General features: G+C 40.2%; 1 protein-coding gene across 2 annotated transcripts in view; it reads left to right on the top strand.

Annotated features, from left to right (window-relative positions):
• GPC6 (glypican 6) overlaps window positions 1–21,092 on the top strand; it is a 732,729-nt gene that overhangs the window by 658,324 nt on the left and 53,313 nt on the right. The window contains exons 6-7 of one of the 2 annotated variants that reach the window (XM_071430980.1): window positions 1,742–1,885; window positions 6,130–6,159. In XM_071430980.1, the coding sequence (XP_071287081.1) occupies window positions 1,742–1,885; window positions 6,130–6,159 (174 nt within the window). The remainder of the gene's footprint in view (window positions 1–1,741; window positions 1,886–6,129; window positions 6,160–21,092) is intronic. The other variant, XM_071430981.1, reaches the window with a different exon arrangement.

The raw sequence follows: 21,092 nt of genomic DNA, 5'->3' as shown, positions 1-21,092 counted from the left end.
CCGAACTGAGAGCCAATTTAATGTATCCTGAGAGAAACAGAAGTTGCACCATGGACTTGGGTCCCTCTCCCACGGGGTGCAGTCCTTCAGGCACAGCCTGCTCATGTGGGTCCCTTCACAGGGTCACAAACCTGCAGCAAACCTGCTCCAGTGTGTGGGCTCCTCTCCCCACGGGTCTGCAGGACCCTGCCCAGCACAGGCCTCCCACGGGGTCACAGCCTCCTCCTCCCAGGCACCCACCTGCCCTGGTGTGGGTGTCCTCCATGGGCTGAGGGTGGATCTCTGTATCCCCAGGGACCTCCATGGGCTGCAGGGACGCAGCTGCCTCACCATGGGCTGGCTGCACCAGGGGCTGCAGGGGAATCTCAGCTCTGGCACCTGCAGCACCTCCTGCCCCTCCTTCTGCACTGACCTTGGTGTCTGCAGGGCTGTTCCTCTCACATGTTCTCACCCTGCTCTTCCCTGGCCACAATTTCATCTGCACAATGACTTTATTTTCCTTCTTAACAATGCTATCACAGAGGCATTACTGTCATTTCTGACTGGCCCAGCCTTGGCCAGCAGAGCTGTGCTGGAGCTGGCTGCCATTGGCTCTGCTGGACATGGGGGAAGCTGCTGCAGCTTCTCACAGAAACCACACCTGTAGTCCCCCCACTACCAAAACCTGGCCACAGAAACCAACATAGCCACACAAAAAGGAATAATTTGGTCCTACAACCAAAACACAGCATTTGCACAGTTTTCAGCCCCACAAAGCTCATTCAAACAGTCTGTGTATGTCATAAGGGTTTTGTATAATATAACTCATGAGAAATTCTGACATTTAATTCATCTTTTTTTGAATGGAGGCAAAATGTTGAAATAGTCAAAATACAATGGTCACAAAACCAGAAGGATGATTCTAAAACTGAAAAAGTTGGTGTGAAGGCAAACACTAGGATTCTACTTCATGAGAGCGCTTGAAAATTTTAACTCAGTGGATTTTCTACCTTTTTTCAGATGTGCAGCTTGTGTGAAAATGCCTCTGGGAAATATGCTTGATATCCAGTAGCCTTCTGTGTCCTTTAGTACCTACCAGATACACAACATTGAAACTTTTTTCCAGATGGAAGTATATGAAAAATTTCATAACTGCGAACATTATTTTCTATACCCAGAAAACACACACACTAGCAGAAAATAATTATCACTGTCGCCCACTCAGTCTGCCTCACCCTTCTAGGGAGAGACTGGGAGGGAATAAGAAAGTTATCCAAGTTACAAAACTATTTCATCATTGACTTTTCTCTAAGACTACAAATAAGATTGCAAGGTACAAAGAGCTGTAGGTAGGGATTATGGATGCCCTGTGATTCTGGGTAAATACTGCATTTTAACAAAACTGAAAACAGTTATCAACTATGGCCTGCCACAAAGGACATCCTTTTGTGTATTTCTCTTCCTGGGAAGACAGCAATTAAGATGCTTTCAGATGTTAATTTCTCATAATAATCACCTTCTTAAATTAAGGGGGTTTTAAGGTCCCTATATGTTTCTATACCTTCACCAAGTGATTAATAATGCTAAATTATTAACCTGAGTTTTGATGCAGGCCAAGCACTCAATTCAGTAGTATAAAAATGTCAATAAAGTCTTGTTTTGAGTGTACAAAAAAAAATAACAAAGAGGCTACAAAATACCAGCTTTCCTTTTTTTATGATTCTCATTTAACCAACATATAACCAAGAATGTCTTTCTTCAGGTTTTCCAAGGATGTGGCCAACCTAAACCAGCACCTGCCCTGAGATCTTCCCGTTCTGTCCCTGAAAACTTCAATACCCGGTTTAGACCATACATCCCAGAGGAGAGACCTACAACTGCTGCTGGCACAAGTTTGGATAGGCTGGTAAGGCAAAATATATTCCATTTTCAGATTAGTACAAAAGGCTTGACTATATACTAGAAGATGGTCATCTCCTGATTTAATAATTTTATAATCATACTTTATAATTTCTTTGCCAGCTGTTCCAGCATTCAGTAAAGCTTTTTTTCTCCACTGGAAACGGTATGGAATTTCATTGTAGGAGAGCAATATGGCTCAGTTTTTATGTATTAGACTTGTTAGGAGAGAATAAATTCTTTCCTACAGGCCAGAAACCACATAAGCCTTTGCAGGTACTTTGCAGTATAAATTATGTATCAAAAGTGATCCACAAAAGTATTTTATATTTGTTTATCTTATAAAAAAAGTTATGTATTAAGGCCATTTTTATCACCTAGCTCTTTAACTTACACCCTTCCAAAGGCACCTCAATTTGTTTCACTTCTTTACTTAATTATAAAATTACCACTGCTTTATTTCCATCCATCTCAACAATTGACTTAATCAGCTAAAACCTCAGTGATCGTTAATCTTGTTTTACTTATTCAATCATTTTGGGAAAACAATACTTCAACATAAGATTATTTTCTTTACTACCAATCATTGGATTCACATTTCAGACTTCAATGTTCCTGCTATTTATACATCTATAGATTTATAGAGGGATAATTAGTACAGCTGTTAGTACCGTCCCAGCAATCTGTAGGTAAAACCGATGAGCAAAACTGAAGAGCTTCTGATTTAAAAAAGGCTGTACCACATGCCCTCCTCAGCTGATTGCTGCACACTTGCAGAGCACTGGTCTGTCTTGCCAAAGAGAGCACCCAAATTTACCAATGCAAATGAAGACCCAGGTATCTTCTTGATGCCGCCATTTATCAAATTCATGGGATGTCACAGTAGTTCTTCACAGTCCCAAGTCTTTCCAATCACTTCTGTCTATGTTGTACTCTATGTACTCTATTCTGTCCATTTTCATGGCAACCCAATAGGAAAATAACATGCCATTTCTAGTCAAGACTTGGGATTACCCTGCAGCAAAAAGCAACATTTGTTAGTTCTCTGCACTTCTGGAAATACTGTAGCCTGGTTATACTGAAAGGAGAAACAGAGAAGATGCTTACATCCATTGTAGATCCAACCACAGCAGGATCATAGTGTAGTGCAACATCTCAGGCTAAAAATCTGACTAGCAATACTCAATCTATATTAGACAGAATCTTAATTTTACCCATTCACTTTAGATTCAGAGAACCAGTCCTTCTGCATTGCTCGGAGCAGAGGCCTGGATCTTAATGTAGAATTCGCCAAGGTGAAGTGAAAGGTCACCAAAGCCTTTAGGTTTCAATCATGCTTTGTCTAATCTTAAGGTTGCAAACAGCTGAAATGGGAGGAAGAGTATAAAAAGGAAGGGGCTGGAAGCACAGCTCAGCTTGGATTAGTCTGATGATGTAAAAACAGTTCAAGCATTTTTGTAATGAAAAAGGAAGGTTTAAGATGCATAACATATTGACATAAGAAGATACTTCTGAACACATTAATATCCTTTTCAAGATACTAACTTGCAAAATACTGAACAGCACACTGAATAAAGCAGAGATGTGTCCTATGCTGCCAGCCTTTAAAGGCTGAAACTAATGAAAGTTGCCAATACAGATAATTCTTTATGACTTCTAGACTTTAAAAGGGGAACTTATCTCCATATGATTTAACTAGTCTTGTTCATGCATTATTTCAGGAAAAAAAAAAAACCAAAGAGTTTAGCATTGCTGCTGTTCATTTAAAAAATGTTCAAATTCCTATTTCCTATTCTTGCTGGTGGTATCTAAAATAATTACTATTTATGGTCTGTTAATGATGAGTGCTGGTATCAAATCCATCTTGAAATGTCAGTGATGAATGTGTTGTCTCCTTCTGGGCTGGGACCAGCCATCTCTCAATTCAGAGATGGCTGCTGATCTCAGTAGAGCTAGGAAAGGTAGTTTATGTGGATTAGAGCAGACGGCCTTATTTCAGAGCTGTAATCCCTTAGCAGCTCTCAGGAAAGGTCACTGCCTGCTTCTCACACCATCTTGGGTAATTTTATCCAGAAGGATATAAATGCTACACTCCTGTCTTGCAGAAACACTATTTAACCTGTGTTGGAACCTCAGCTTTCCATGTGCTGAATCATTCCCTGAATGACATATCTCTCTTCATTAACTGTAGCCAGGGCTTGGAGGACCAGCTTCATTTGGATACTCCTAATCCTTGCATTGTCAACAGGGTGTAAGGAGGATCCCATGCACAGAAGTTTTCTCCTCTACCCACTGATCATTTGCTGTTGCTTACTTCATATAAATACACTGCAATATTAGTACTTTGATGGTATTTTCAAACACTTAAAGACCATTTTGATTGTTATAGGTATAAGAAACGAGTTTTTTCTTGTGATTCAGAAGACTGTTCAGTGTTACTTTAATGCTTTTAGAAGTCTGTTCTGGAGTGTGTATTCATGAAACACTGTCAGACCACTTGACTTTAAACTGTCAACATAAAGTCCAAACATACAGTTACAAAAACCTCAAAAGAAGTGACAAACCATTCTGCTTTCATCTGTCTTTGACAGCACAAGAAACCAAGTTTAGAAAATATTTCCTCTGCATCTCAATGTTATACAAACATGCAGCATATCTGAACTGAATTCTGTTTTTGTCCTGCTCATATCCCCACTTATAAGCTTAATTCAGTTGGGCATACTTTATCAGGTAGGTTGCACAAAGCATCCCTCATAAGAAGCCTACACTGAAACCACCAGGTACTCAGCCCATCTGAAAAAGTGCTCCTTCATCCTTGCCTGAGCTCATGCTATTAACCCAGCTATTCCATTTCAAAAGGAGGGAAAGTGATTTCTCTGTGTTATTGTAACAAATAAGGCTTAACAAATAAGAAATAGATCAAAATTAATTTTAAGAAATGCGGAAAAATTGAAATATCCCCCAAAAGCTGTGATATATGTGGTTTTAAAGCATCTGATGTATTTAGGAAGCTATGTAGAGCTTGGGAGACTTGTCTCAGCATGGATGAAAAGCACCATCTGAGACATCCTAGAGTATCTGAAATATGGGACCAGCAGGGGACTCAAGGAGACCAGCACACTTCTGGAGCAGCAGAGGGGAGCTGGCTTGAATATACTGCAGAAGCAATTCAAGACACTTATGCTCTGACAATTCAGTGACATCTTCACAGCACTGGGCCTAAAGTCAGGCTCTTTCAGAGGCCAATGGAGAGAGACACACATCTTTGGAGAGTGATTCACCCCATCTGTCACAGACCTCTCTCAAAGACTGGGAAATAAAAGACTCAGTTGGAATATGCACATGTAGATAGACAAGACTGGAATACCTCGGAGTATTTGAGTCATCTAACTGAGCAGGAAGCTAGAACAGTAATTTGAGATGCTTATGCTCCCCTGGATTGGCATCTGAAGTCTGGATAGAACACCCTAGAGGATGTCCACTATGAGACATCCAAGTGGGAGAGCAGAACTGAGCCCCAGCTTTCTCTGCAGGTTGCACCCTGTGAAATTCAGCTACATGAACACAGTCACCTAATGCTCTTTGAGATGCCTGTGCTCTCCAAAACATCCAAAGGTGAAAGCAAGGTTACAGGAGACCAGGTTGGAAGTTAAATGGAATATCTCAGAGGTGCTAAATAGACTTGCTCTGCCTACATTTCAATAGCTGTATTCCACCTTATACTGGCTGTAACAGCAGCAAAAATGAGGACTTTTCTGATTCAGTGTAGAATTCCATAGTGCAGATTCTTAGAACCAGCTATCTTGATTTGAGTCCAGATGACTGTCATTTTGACTGTTGACAGAGAGAAACAAAGGCCTTAGTTCTGTTATCTAAGCATGGGTTTAGGCAACTGATTTGAGATCACATATTTCTAAAGCACAATTCATCTCCTCCTAAAGTATACATTTGAACAGCTCAGAGAAATCTTTCCTTATCCCTCTATTACAAAGTGCCAAAAAGTGACAATCTTAGTCCAGGCATCTAGCAAGTACACCTGAAGATCAGTAAATTTTTTAAATTGTCAAAAATTACATAATTTTAACACCTGATTCTGTAGAGCATAATCTAAAGTTTCTCATTTAAAATCAACTGCTTATAAAGACTCGTTATCTTCTCTGTGGTTGCCTGTTTGGTATAACCTGTGGTTTATTTTGTTTTGTTCTGTTTTGTTTTTCTGTTCCCTGAATCTGTTTCCCTCTTGCTTCCCAGAGGACTATCTGGAGGACAATGCAACATGGTGTAAGCTTTGGTATTCTTATTCTTCACTTCATTCCCATTTGTCTTTGTACAATGATGGACAAAACACTTGTTTAAGTTTCATCTTCACCATCTTTACTTTGTGTGTTTGTCTTGTAGGCTAAAATACTAGCAGTTCTCTCTGTAATTTTGCATTCTAATTTCATTTTGCCAAGTACCCAGAGCTGCTGCTGCCTTCCAGTATTTTTCTCTCACTTCAAGGATGATGCCTCCTCCCCAGAAAGGAGCCATGTATTCCTCCAGTGAACTAAAAACTGGTGTAAGCATCCCCATAGTCTCAAACCCCACAAGGGCATGTAGAGCAATGCAGACACTGCAGTAGCATTCAGCTCTGAGTCCTGTGCTTGGAGCAATGGAAATGAGCTCCCAGGCCTTCCTGGGCTCTCTCCCTGAAAATGTCCCTGTCTTACTGGCCAATCTCCTTATGCTTTACAGCTTCATAAGTTTTTGTGGCTGTTAGAGGTCCCTGGTTCCAGACAGAAAAGCCCTCCTCAGCAGAGCTCGTTCAGCACAGCCCAAGGGGAAGGCACGCATTTGCATTTAGCATGGACTTAATAGTCCAGCTTCTTAGCAGGACTAATTAGTCTACAGAGAGCACCATGCTGATACAGCCATGCTGCTTCCTGTGTTTGAGCTGTCCCCAGTCCCTCTGTATCCACCACATCACTGTACAGCAGTGCTGTCTTAATTCAGCTGGAATTTCTCCCGAGAACATACTGCAGCCTGACCTGGCTGGACGTGTATAAAATAATTCCACATTTTCTTTCACGAGGACACGGAAGTTTTCTTGATTTTTCACCAGGGAGTTGATGCACTCTTAAACATATAATACATAATGCACATGCATACTGTGGAGACAGGCAAGTGAGAAATTGGCTGTGGCATACATGGGTGATTTGCATTCGCACACAGTACAGTGGCTGCATAGATTAGTGGATGAGCATGCACCCCATCTGAGAAAGAACACCTTTTATGCTCTTTACCCTAGGGAGGGGAATATACTGTGTCACACTTTGTGAGAAAATGTCCTTTTAGAGTCCCTTCTGATTTCCTTAAAGTAAAAGCAGATAAAGTCTCAATTTCTACGAGGAAGATACCCTGAACTACCCTTTTTAGGAATAAATTCTGATGTACTTTAAGTCTCTTTTTAACTTTTTTATTCCACTGTGCTATGGTTTTTGTTACAGTGAAAAAATGTGATGGTAATCTAACAAATCTGTTGTGAGCAACCTTTTCCCACTGCTCCAAAACTACATGAAATAGAAAATATTACTTAAAAATATATAATCTGGTTTGCATTTTTAACTATAAAAGACTAAAAGTAACAGGACTGTAGACAAATCAGACATTGATCTGAATTGGCCAGGGAATCCCGCAGGGCACTCCTAAAAGTGAAGATTTCATTTCAGTTTTGTTAGACTCTGTTTGGTCCAAAGTCTTGAACTGTTAAATATATGCCATGATAGCACAATTTTCCTGGGATAGGATGTTTAGCCTCAAGATTTTTTTTCCTCAAAAGACCCTAGAATAAAATCCAGAAGGTATAAGTCTTAAAGGGTTTAAAGTTCTGAGATTAATTTTCCAAGTATCATCTGCATACTGAGGCCATGAGATACAAACAGTGAGCCTGTACAATACATCATAACTCTGGAGTTTTGGGTCACACTCTTAAGGCTGAAGATGACAGGCTTGCACAAGATGTGGGAAGCATCTAAGGCTTCCCACAGGCTACTACCCCAAAACCCTTAGATGCTGTGCTGTTGGATTTGATAACCCTGTGTGATGTTAATCAGCAGATGATTCTGAAGTGTACAGCTCCTCCAGTTTTACATTTTGCATGTTTAGACAGAGCCCTGTTTCTTATTAGCTGTTTGGAAGCAATATGCAAAAGGAATAAATATGTTTTACCCCGTTCATTGTGGTCATTTGGTGTTAGATTTAGGCTTTGATTGATTCTGCAAAATAAGTGTTTGCTTAATATCAAGTTTCGCTTCCTCTCAGTTTCTGTCTCGCAGCAATATCTAAGTTTAAGTCTGTGCGATCATTTTTTCCCTCATGGTTAATACCAGTTCCAGGTGGCAAAGGTGGATGAATGATTGTGGTTGTCAGAACCCTCCTGGGAGACCTGACAGAGTCCTGTTTTTAAAAATGGTGATATTATTCCGTCCCCCAGGTGAATGGCTGTGCATGCTGCTGTGTCCGACGCATTGCATTCCGAACGTGCGTGAGGTGGTTGCTAAGACAGAGCTTTGTTACAGTGGTTGCCTCTGTCCTCAGGTGGAATGGGTCTGCCTGCTGCTCAGACCCTGACCAGCATGGGCAAGGAAAGGCCATCCCCAACAGTGACAGGAACCACAGATGTCTACATTAATTAGTTATCAAAGAAAATTCACTAATCTTGACTGCCAGGCAGTTTCTATCTTGCCTGAAGAGTGTTGTCTCATGGAACACAGTGCTTGCATGGTCATCTTCTAAAATGGACTTTTTAGTACTAGTCGAACTTCCTTTACCTGATGGGTGTGAAGACCCTTTGGGAGTCACCGTCTCATTTCCAGGAAAGTCATAGGGGTTGTGAATGGTACTATGTATCACCATAGTTAGAGAGGTGAGGAATAAAAAACCTGTAGATAAAATCCACTCCTAATCACCAGACTTTCAGCAAACAGTAAGATGAAGAAATGGCACAGTTATGGGTCTTCACTTGCTGTACATTGAAAAACTACTATGTGATTGCTGAACTTGGTGTTAGGGTAAAGAAAAGTATGATATCTAGGCTAAAGTTTGAACATCTGTGCCATATCAAACCAGATTAACATGAAGTGGGATTTATTTGTCCTAGCTTTTCATGTTTCTAGTGTTACAATTGAAGTCTGAGCTATCACTTCATTCCTTTACTAATGATAGAGATAGTACCTCCAGAGCTTGCTACAAATACTCATTTGGAGAAGACAAGAATCTGAATTACCCCCTTCTCACCGCTGAGGATGAATAAAATCAGGATGATTAATTCAGAGATCCGGTTTGTAGATGTCTAAATGTGACCATAAATCTTGGGGTTGGAGCTAGGCTCTATGAATCAGGTGTGCACAAAGGAGATTTTGGGCTATAAGATATATTGATACATAGCTCTTATCATACTGCTAATCATACTCATTGCCATGGTATCATCAGGTACCTAGAAGGATAGCTAGATTCAAATGAAAATTGTCAATTTGAAGGCTGCACAACTTCTATTCAATGGAAATTTCACCTTGTAAATCTGGATTGAAATCTACTTCCTTCCATTTGACATTTTAGCCTCTACTCAATAAAGACATGGGATTTTTTCTAATATACAGAAAGTTTATATTGCCAGCCTCTGGAAGAATAATCTGAGCAGGAAATACATTTGCACTGCTCTTTCAGCTGGAAGACAGATCACATTTCATTTCACGTGTCTGTGCAGAAGGAAAAGTCAATTCTTAAGGTTCTTGTTCATGATAAAGATAGAACTCTATATATATCTTCTGCATTTCATGTTTTGATATCACATTAGGAAAAAAATATGGTTTAAAAATTAGTAGCAGGGCTTGTGTCCCCACTTGCAGTGCATAAACCATGCTCATTTAGATGCTTCCAAGAAATATCACTGTAGCAGCGACAACTGCCTGCCTCCCTGGAAGGTGCTACACTGCACTGAATTCTTGCATTGCTAAAATGAGTGCAGCCAACCAGTTCTAAGTTTTCATAAAAATGGATTTGTGGTATATCATCTGTTCATCTACCACTAGAGAATTAGAGGGTCCTTTTTTGTGCAAGAGACTAGAGAACATAAAAACTCTTTCTGCAACAAAATCAGTTGTGTACAAGTGTAGATGCCAAGAGAGAAATTAAAACTTTGGTAATTTCTAAATTAGTTGCAAATAGTGAATCTCACTCTACAAAGAAAAACATTTTTTATGCATTGCTGGCAATGAGTGTTCTCCAGCCTTTACAGATTATTTTATTTTGTTAGACTGCAGCACATGGATATATTGTGAACTCATAACAGGAGTGCACAGTGCTGGACTCCACTTGGAACAAATAGTAGGTTACAGCAGACTGAAACTGATTTCCCAAACTAAAGATCTCATCTTTTTTTTTATGGCAATAGACAGAAAATGGCACTTAATGGACTTTTACGTGTATTACAGTGACTAAAAAGAAGTAAAATAAGAAGGGTTATCTTCATTACAAATGGTGACCCTTCTTTAGTCAAAACCGAATATTTTACATTAGGAAAGACTGCCTGTATTTCTTTTCTGGTCTTATCATCCTTCAATATTTACCATCCCTCAATCATATCAATGTATCAGTTTAGGTTGGTGGGATAGCAATACAGGATGCTTCTATAATGCAGAGCTGAACATGAACAGTAAATCTTGAGTGGATAGTTACAGATGTTTGATGGCAAAGTCAAGATGATTAATAATACTGGGGAAGAGAAAAGCATCACATCAAATTGTATCCATCATTAACAGAGGACAAGCCTAAGACTGTGTATCTCTGAGCAAACCCAACAGCATTTTCTGGATCCTAGGTCTGGGTGTAGACCCTAGCAACCTCACAGGTCCACATGAGGGCAAAATGAGTAGCTAGATATTATCAATTCAGATACTTAGTCAACATGGAAAATGGGAGAATAACTGCAAAACACTTCAAAAGATCCTGTTCTGGATGCTGCCAGGTACTGAGGTACACAGTAACAAAAAACTCCTCCTACAGCATTAGGATTGAGTAGTATGGACTCCTTGCACAGCTGGTTAAGAAAACAGGTATTTTCAGAGGGTAACTCCCAGTCTAATGTAGATATCTGCCAAAGATTGCATGAATAGCTCTGTGGAAGTGCCAATGTTCTTCCATCAGCTATGAAGAACTTTAGTCTTGACAAGATATTTAGGTTAGAGGGCTAAAACTGAGATAATCTAACTCCTTCTGAGCAGTCAATACCTGACTTCTCCCCAAACAGGCCTACACCAAAGTGAAAGTGACTAAGACTATTAGAATTAAGGACTTAGATGTGGTCAACTGGGGACTCAGTAGAAGCTCACAATTTCACCCTGTTCCAGTGGCTTTGTGATCTGGTGGCAGCAATCATAAATTACCATCGTGTACATGTCTTTTTGGTTTTCTTGGGTCTTGCCACTTCTGTACTGAATGTATGTCATGTAAATGTTATTTCTGGTACAAAAGAAATGGACTTCACTCTGTCTGATTCAGTGTCTCTAATACAGGGAGTCTGTGGAGCTGGATTTGTTAATCTTCCATGGTAGCAGTGGAGAGCTAGTCAAGGAGGTCAGTAACAGGCAGAAACCATTGGCTGAAACACAAGTGTCATGATAAGTGACATGCCCTGAACTATCTAGGCATCTGCAAAGAGCTAAGAGATATGATAAAGGCCTCACAGAAGTTCCTCCATCTTCTAGATGCTCTAGAGGATTCCAACATGGCATTAAATTCATTTGTATCTATATTAAATGAGGGAGCTGGGAGCTACTCATAAGACCTTAAATTAGACCAAAATGAGACACCCGGAAACTTGAATAACTGTCTAGATGCCACTGCCTAAGAAGTCACAGCCTTTCCAGAGAGAAACTTCACATGAGGGTCTCAGGTATGGTGCAGGACCTATTTGACATCAGCTCTGGAAGAGAGGGAAGGTTTCCAAAGCAGTGGATATTGTTCTGCAGGCAGCTGAACCTCACTCCAGGTCTCCACCATCTGTGGTGTGTTCTTAGACACCCAGCTGACCTGTCAACACCCATACTGATGGATTTCAATTCAGGCAAGACTAAAGCACTGCCAGGTCCTGATGGACAGCTGACATTACTGTTCATTTGTATGGGAGCAAACCACACTGCTGATACTCAACCAGCTCTTAACAGCCACCAGGATAATTGCCTTTGCTTGAAAGTGCTGAGACTTTCCCTTTCCTATTATATATTTGGACAGCATAAATGCTATGTAGGAACGCAAATGAAAACAGACCAGAATGGAAGTTGTTTTTCTCTTGAAGCATTCAAGGCCATAAAAATATCCAGTACATAATAATAACTATGTTACCTAAGTAACTGCTAGAGAAAGTAAAGTAAAAAGCTAATTGCTTAAAGTGCATTGTGTTTTTAATATAACATACCTACAGTGCTCCTATATTAAAGTGTGATATATATGGAGAAATAACAGGAATTTGAGTAATGTATTTATTCTGCTGAAAAAAGCATCAGTCATTTAGAGGGAAAAAGTCACTGCATAATAAATGAACCTGTGAAAAACTTCCATTTCTGTGATCTCACAATGAATGCTAATGGGCTTAAAAAAATCAGACAACATTTATAGTATTAGAAGTAATTTTTACATTAAAACATCAGGGAATATTTATAATATTAGAAATAATTTGTACATTAAAATCTTTTCAACTCTTATTCCCTCATGCAGACAAAATCCAGTTGACCAAATGGGGGTATCTAACCCCAGAGCCAGACAGATAATGTATCCTTTGGTGTCAGCTGAGAGAAATAGGCACTTTCAGGGCACAGTTGAACTGAGCTACTTTAAAAATCTTTGTTGGATTAAGTAGCACTTGTACTCTTCAGTTCCTGCTTCTCACCATTGTCTGCAGAGGAAGAGTTTGTAGCTCAGACAGGAACAATGACATCATGCCAGATGAATTTCATTCACAGATTCTTCTTTCTGGAGCTTATGGTCTGGATAGACTAGGAAATTACTATCATACCCCTTGGTAGTATTTCTACTTGATTTGGTTTGGCAACAAGGGGTCACACTGTGCTCGGCATTGAACACATATTAAAACTCAGTTCCTGTCTTGACCACTTTAATGAGCTCTATCTTCAAAACTTTTCTTCTGAAGACGAAGATGCAGGATTCCCAGGCATTCCTCCTTGCCTCTCTATGGTTTTTTTTTAACCATTCACTTGCACCATGGGAATGGAGTGATCCAGAAAAAAAAAAAAAAAAGCTGCTTCTGTAAATGTGATATTCCTAATACCAAGTTAGCAAAATCTGAACTGTAACCTGTTTGCCTCACAAGAGAAAGAGGAGAAAGTGTACATAGTCTTCCCCTTGTCACTTATGCTCCAAGTGCAGAGCAGTAGAGATGGAATACTGTCCAGGGTGTAAGACTCCCAGAGACTGGGAATATCCTCCTCTTTGTCAGGTACAGAGAATTTTCACATGTAGCGATGGGACTGGAAAACTGTTGTTCTTCTATTACTTCTCTAGAGTCCCATATTGTTGTTATTAGATTTCTAAAGTCCATACCTCATTGGTGTATTCTCATGGCTGAAGAACTTCACTGACTCCTTCTTCTGCATGCTGTCTTCTCTTCACATCAGGGCTCCTCCAAGGCTCTCCCTGACGGGCTAACCAGCTCCCCTTTTATCCCAGTCATCTTCATTGGTCACAGCTGCAGCCCAATTAAGGACATCACAGCTGCAGCCCATCAAGGGCAACCAGGACCTCTGGGGCAAAGCCTCTATACAGATATTCTAATACATTTTCTCTACTATAGAAAACCATGGCTGTTTTTAGCTGCAACCCAACCCATGTGTCCCAGATTATAATGCTTACATAGCTGGGAAAGAAAAGAGGACAGAGCCTGTCTCAATCCCATCCAGATTCTTATTCTCAGTCCAACTTCAGTACCCCTAGGTAAAGACCTTCATTGTTAAATGGAAAATGGATAACCCAGCTCTTTTCTGTCTGCAGAGAGAGGCCTAGATTCATCATACTTTTATCAAGTCACCCCTTGCTTGATAAAAATCAATGTGGCAAAACCGGAACCCTTAAAAATCTCTTTTATCATGAAATCAGCCGGATATAGACATACAGGGGAAAGATGGATTGGAGAAAAAGTACTGCCTATAAAACATGCAGCTCACTTGGGAATGTGACTAGCTGAAAATTGACTTGGTAATATTCTGGGACAAAACCTCTGGAATTCTCAAGCTAGTTGTGGAAGTACTTTTAAGAAATCCTATTTTCCACAGGTTGTAATGTTGATTTATTTCTGTGCTAAAATGTGAAATAATATGGCTGGCAAACACGCTTTCAGAAATCTAGAAAATAGTTAGTGATATATAGGGACATATTCTTCAATGTCATTTGTTCCTTAATGTGTCCCCATGGCAAAGGCACCATAATCACTTCAAGGCCACTCATTCTTATGCTATAACACTCTCTCTGCTCTCAGCCATTCACTTAATCAGAGAGAAAACAGAGATTAGAAGAGCATCATTGTAAAAGGAAGATCTGAGCAAGACATTTATGTCTTATGACCACCAAAATTTAACTCTGGCCTCCTAGACCAGAGTGACCAAAGCCAGACTCTCACTACAGGCTATGAGCCATCCTCTAGAGGTACTCAGGGGACGCTAAGGACACAAGCCAGTTGTTGAATTTTGCACCCAGAAAGGAGCCCACACTCACTCTGGAAGCTCTCCAACAAATGCAAGTGAACTTATCAGGCTTTCAGGAAGGGTTCTGATGCTGCATGGTGATCACACAGCTGACTTTACATGCACACCTCAATATTTTTTTTCCCCATTTGAAGCACCAGAGTGTCTGCTGCTTAGAACCTCTGAATTTGTTTTGCACTTATTCAGGTAGCCATTCCCTAAAGGAACTGGGAACTGGGAATCCTTTTCCACTATTAGTAGTGACACATAGCAGGATTAACATTAAGGTTCTCTTTAGGATTTATTGCACTTCTGAATGCAATGCTATCTGATTTTGAGACCTTACTCCTCTAGCTGTAGGCTTGCTGAAGTGTTTTCTAACAAAGAAAGTAATACTCACACTATGATCGAGACCAATGACTAATTTCCAGCAAGGAGTCCAAGGCTCAGACTTTATTTGCACAATTTACCATTTAATTTTAATGGATTAAATTGCATAGTTGGGGAAAAGAGCAATGATAAGAACATACCTGTTAATTCTTGCTGCAGTAGTGGAAGTTGCCATAGTAACTTATCAGGATTTGTTAATCAAGCTTTGCCTGTTATCAGAAACCAGATGGAGCAAAGACTCCAAACTATGGATCTTTAGGCAGATATTAAAAGTCAGATTGATGTTCAGCTAGAGGTAAATAGGGCAAGGGTGCAAGGGTCTCTCAGATAGAAATTGTAGGCATAATATGTTGCTATAAAGGAATTACAGAGAAAAATGGGGTTATGAGGCACAACAAGAAGTGTTTTAAATTTCTATTCATAATGTTAAAATATTATTCTGGTTCAGAAAGTATGTTCATTTAAATAAGGTTCTGATATTCCATATGGTTTGCTCCATCCCTTATATGACTACTGTCATATTAACTTAGTCACAGCTATTTGTCTTCTCCACTCAGTCTTCCAGGGGGAGCCCAGCAAAAGAAAATCAAATTGTCCTAGTCATCTTTCATATGCCATCATTTATAACCTGAAGGAACCTACCTGTTTTTCTTTTACAGTACCTGTCTATGCCTGGGGGGTCATTTGTGAAGGAGAAAAGCAGTATGATTTTCATAGGCCAGTGTGGGGAGCAAAACTTGTTTCATGGACTATGACAACAGAGAAAGATGCTGCATTTTCCACCAAGGGTGCACTGGAGAGAGAAGGGGGATACTAGGGAGAAGCCATTTCTCCATGTGTGAACATGCAGGCTGAGAGGTTCAAGATGGTCAGGAATTTGGCTGCATGCTCATGTACATGAACACTAAAACTCTCGAGACCTTTGCTTGGAAACACAAAGTGTGCTCTCCTCTCCTATTCCCAGCAGCCAAAGAGGGCATGCAGTAAATTTTTTACTTTTTCCCTGTACATAGAATTTTTAATTTGCCTGTAGGCTTCACGTATGAAAGGCCATGACAGTATGGGCAGCACAAGACAGTGTTCAGTGCCCTGCACCTGCTGGTCTATACCATAAGGGATGGCAGCAGAAGCACTGAAGCCTGGTAAATATATCCCACAATTTTAAGTGTGGAGCATGCTATGCTGGCTGCTACTAGGGCAGCAAGCTGTTAACCTGCACTGCAAATTCAGGGAAGGGAGGCCAAAATCATGAGCCTTGTGTAGGCTTATCAGTATAGAAGAAAAGCCAAGAGGTGCTTTTCACCAACACAGTCACCAGCTTTTAGCCTTTGGGGTGCATAGCACAAGACTGCTTGAGATAACTTCACTCTTCATCAGAAGAGGTACTAGTCCTGAAAGGATCCACAGGCATCAGATGAATTTGAATTTCAACAAGCTAATCAGAAAACCCAAGGTTAGCCTGGCTTGGGAACCTTGGGAACCTTGGGAACCTGCTGTTTTATCCCTGTGGGTCCACTTGTTACTAAGCATCCATCTAGTTTCCATGAAGAGCACTCATCTGCACATTTTCCTTTTGATAGTTTGCCAGGTTTTTCTAAGTAGGAAAATAAATGAGATAAAAATTGCTAAAACCACCTTGAAAGGAAGTGTAAACATCACAGAGATTTGGCTTGCATAGTACATTTCTTAAAGGGCTGGAAGCCATCTGTGGGATGATGTGAGGCAAGTTATATCTTCTGAAAATAATTGAACCCAAGAAGCATAAGAGCAAAAAAGGAGGATGGGTAATCCTGTTCAGATAAAATGAAAAGTAATTTTACCTTTTCTCCCACAACTCATTGAATTAAACTATTTTGCACATTGAAAAAAATCATGCTGCTTTTTTCTTATTTATTTTTATGGATACAATTGTTTCTAGGATTCCTGACAAGAGGGTCTATTATCTAATAGTTGTACAAACATACAGCTTTGGCACCAAGAACTTGAGTCAGAAATTAATTCAGATGCCAACCACCCCAACCCTTGGCTATCAAACCACATTTTCTTTGAAAACAGGCAGGGGATATGAGTAAGGCAGACAGTTCTTTTTTGTTTCCTGTTTATCTGGGTTTGGTCAGGACTACAAATAAATAAGCAAATAAATGAAGTAAAGCAAGCTCCTGACATAGTCTTCTATCTGAGGTTGAAATAGAATTGCAGCTATATTTTACAGCTTTCAAAGGTTCAGAAACATGAAGTACTCTGGTTTTGGGGGGGTTCTTTAAAGTGCAGCTTTAAAAAATAATCTTCACTGGGAATCTCCTTGCTTTGGTGCATAGCACTGCAGAAGCTGGAACACATCTGTAGGTCTGCATAGTCCAAGCAAGAATCCTGGAGAATGTCACTCCCATTTAGAGACCAACTGCAGGATTGCCCTGAGAGCAGTCCACTGCTTTTCACCTTTCTGGTTCTTCTTGATTTCTGCTGTTTTTCAGATTGCCTTCTTGCATATTGTAATTCTTAAAGAAATTGTAGTCAGAATGGTAAAGTTCCCCCGGATTTTAATGATTTAAGGCTCCTTCAGGGATTTTATTGGTGGCTTGGGGTTTGGGTTTGTTTTATTTTTTGGTAACTCTTGTGACACAGATTTCCTTTCCTCCGTAACCTACAGTGGAGTTCTAACTCTTTGGCTTTTCCATCACAGGATGAAGCCATGCATACAGTAGCTGAGTTATAAATTCATCTTCACATGCTGTTGTACTGTAGAATAAAATAAGACAGGCAAAGCAGCTATAAGAAACAAAACTTGTTTAGATGTGAGTGGCTTTGATCAGCAAATGTGGCAAGGGCACGAGGAAAATAAATAGGTTTGTCTTAAAATAGGACATAGTTTAAAGTCATTCCCAGTGTAAAAGTATTCTCTTTGCACAGCTGAAACATAAATAATGTAAGATCAATATTAGACGTTGGCTGGTCTATTCTGAAAGTGAGACTGTAGAAACTGTGCAAAATAACCACCACCAATAAGTTTGCTTTGCTGTATGCCTCAAGACAGAGAAATTGAAAGAACATGTAGAACTAGGCATGAGTTGATGGAGAAATTAAACTACAAAATGACAGGAAGACAGGAGATGTAATGACCAGCATAGGCTGGTTCGACTGGTTGTTTGAATTAAAATGATTACATATGCAGCCTCAGGAAATAAAAGCTCCCATTCCATTCAACACAGTTTATGAAGTTTTGCTCCAGTAATGAAAAATGGAAATTAGCCTCTCTTATGAATTATAGCAATTATATCTCTGCTGGGGCATGACAACTCAGAATCCACTTGTATTCCCCCAAGAAAAGAAGCACTGTGTGCTGTTATTCACCACACACCTTGAGAAATTCAACAACATTTTCTTGTTATTGTTTTTCTGAAGCACAAGGCTTCTCAGCTGCCAGCTCATGGTGCTCCTGGGTTTCACACTATGAGCAGCCTTCACTTACACAGGAACTCTCTGTGTATGAGCAGCAGGCTGACACAGAATTAGGTTGATTTCTTACACTGCTATGTGGCAGTAACTTTTTCATGGATTGTGAATCTGGTGAAAACAAAATCCATTTTTTCTCATTTACAGACCTTAGCTAATTTGTGCAAAAGGAAAATGGTGCAAATCATATTTTAAACAAAAGCATTTATTTTCTGTGCCACCTGTCATGGAACAAAAGCAATGCTGGTATTTCTATGTTAGTAGAACTTTATCTAGATTTCCTGATTGGCATAAGTGATGTACTAAAAGTACTGTGATTAAATCCAACTTAACTTTATTTTACCACACATGTACATTTTCTCACACACAAAACATTTACATTCAAACTGCCTCAATACATTTTTGTCCAAAACCGTTGTCTAAAAATTGGGGATTTTGCCCAGGAAATTACATTGAATTGAGAAAAAAGTGAACTATTATGGGTAAATAACATTTATTGCAAGTTAGAAAATGTGTTATCTCTTGGACATCTCTTTCCAAAGAAAGAGCATATTCAATGTGTTCCCTCCTATAGAATTAAGTTGATGTCTACTTAAATCAATAAAAACTGAAATATTTTTTTCTGTGAGATCACTATTGAGAGATTTATACAAGCTGTTCATTGGCAACGTATCACAGCTAGGCTGGAGTATTATTTTTAGGAAAGATATTAGGTTAAATCCAAGGCATTGGGAGCATCTGGAAAGTCTTTATCTGAATGTTCATGTGATAAAAGCATAGATATATTTGTATCATATAAGGACAACATATGTTCATATAACTGAGTTTTTCAGAACTTGCAGACCAAAAACTTCACAGTCTAAACAGAGAAGTTTTGAGCACCCAGAAAAGAAATTTTTTAACATCCCATGCCTGTTCCTCTATTCAACTGAGAACAACCTCTGCAATTAACTGTTCAAAATGAACAGAGCCTGTTTTCTCTCTTTCTTTTGACAGTGACAGATTCTTTGCATCATGAACAGCCCTAGCTATAAATCTCACTTAAGGCCAAAGCTGTGCATCATCTCATTGTCAGTGCTCAGCCACAACACGCCGCATTCGCAGGCTGCGAGCTCGAGTCTCAGAATTCACAGTCTTTCATACAAACTGCACCAGGAGCTGTTGCCTTGACACACCAGGATAACCCTAGGTTCTGGAGGCAAGCAGGTGTCATCCTTCAGGGTGAGTGTTCCCAAATGGTGGCAGGGGGAGCCTGTGGCCACCAGCTAAGCAAGAGGCTTACAAATGCTGGGGAGCAAAACAAAACAAGCAGGAGAGTTGTGTGCCTTGGGAGTTTGCACAGCACTTTGTACTGTAAAACAGAGAGAGCTGGGGACAGTGAGACAGGCTAATTTCCAGTACACTTCCATGATACTTCATTGAAATGAAAATAGACATGAACAGTGTAGGAGAGGGGAAGAAGCCTGAGGTTTCATCTGAGGGAAGCAGAGTCTTTCTGTGACAAGACTTCATCCTGTGGCTGCTGTTTTAGCCCTGTGGGTCCACTTGTTATTACTGTCCATGAGTAACCTATTGGCAAATTGCCAGCTCTTTCAGGTCTTTTTTTTTTCTCCTCTCTTTATGCAAAATCTTTAATGGTTTCTGATCTCTCAGGGAGATATCACTGCTCTTTTCCCTCCTGTTTTGAACTTTACAAGTAAAAATGTGTTACAGGTCAGCTCTGTGCTCTGCAGTAACACAGCCTAAAAAGTCAGAAGCCAGCTCTGGGTGAGCTGGTGTAACCCTGCCACTCCCCATGCCACAGCATGAGAAGCTGCCAGCTCACTGGAAGCAATAAAGATATTTTAGCACCATTCTGCAGCCCTTGACCTGCCTCTCCACAGGACTAATTCATTCAATGGACACATCTCTGCCATCCATCCACCAGGTCTATAACGAGCCTGGTTGGAGTGATCTCAAGGATCTCTGACTGCCATGATGTAGCTGTGGTCCTTGTCCATCCTCTTTCTCATTCAATCCTCTCCAAATAAGGGCTTTCTGTGTAACTTTTTTTCTCATTTATAGCTTTTGTGTCTCCTGGAGGAACATACTTGATGCTGTTGATGTTTTCTGTTAGACAGCACTGCTGTAGCCAAGCCTGTATTGTGCAGGGCCTGGTTTTGGTGTGTCCAGCTTGATGTGTGAATTGTAAATTACCTTAGGTAACTTGCCCATGGTATGGATGTCACCAACAGGGCAGCTCTTTCCATAGTCTGAGATGGAATCACAGACCTCCTGACTCAGGAAGATCCCAGTAGAAATGTAATGAGACAACAACTTGGAACAATCATGGTGTTAAATCTGGCCAAGCTTGGTGGCCTCATGAAAACTGTTTCTCAGCATGATACCCAGCCTACAACAATTCCCAAACCATGCCAAAAAATTGGTCTGGAGAGCTGGCCCATGCCAAAACTGTTTCTTTGACTGATCTCACACTCTATCTGTATGGACAATCAATCTTCAGTGTCTCCAGGGGTGTTCCTGGCACTCTTAACTTACTGAAGAAAAAAACTACCAGGCTAGGCTCCAGAAAGTAGTAGTGGTAAAGAGTTTTATTTGATCCCTCATAGCCCAGTGATTCTTTCTCTGTCCTGTATTTTT

The sequence above is a fragment of the Agelaius tricolor genome, unplaced genomic scaffold (assembly GCF_023055355.1).
Source record: "Agelaius tricolor isolate 1412-34295 unplaced genomic scaffold, bAgeTri1.0.p SCAF_7, whole genome shotgun sequence".
In the NCBI taxonomy this organism is placed as follows: Eukaryota; Metazoa; Chordata; class Aves; order Passeriformes; family Icteridae; genus Agelaius; species Agelaius tricolor.
Note: the sequence above shows the minus strand (reverse complement) of the source record. Positions and strands in the feature narration are given on the sequence as shown.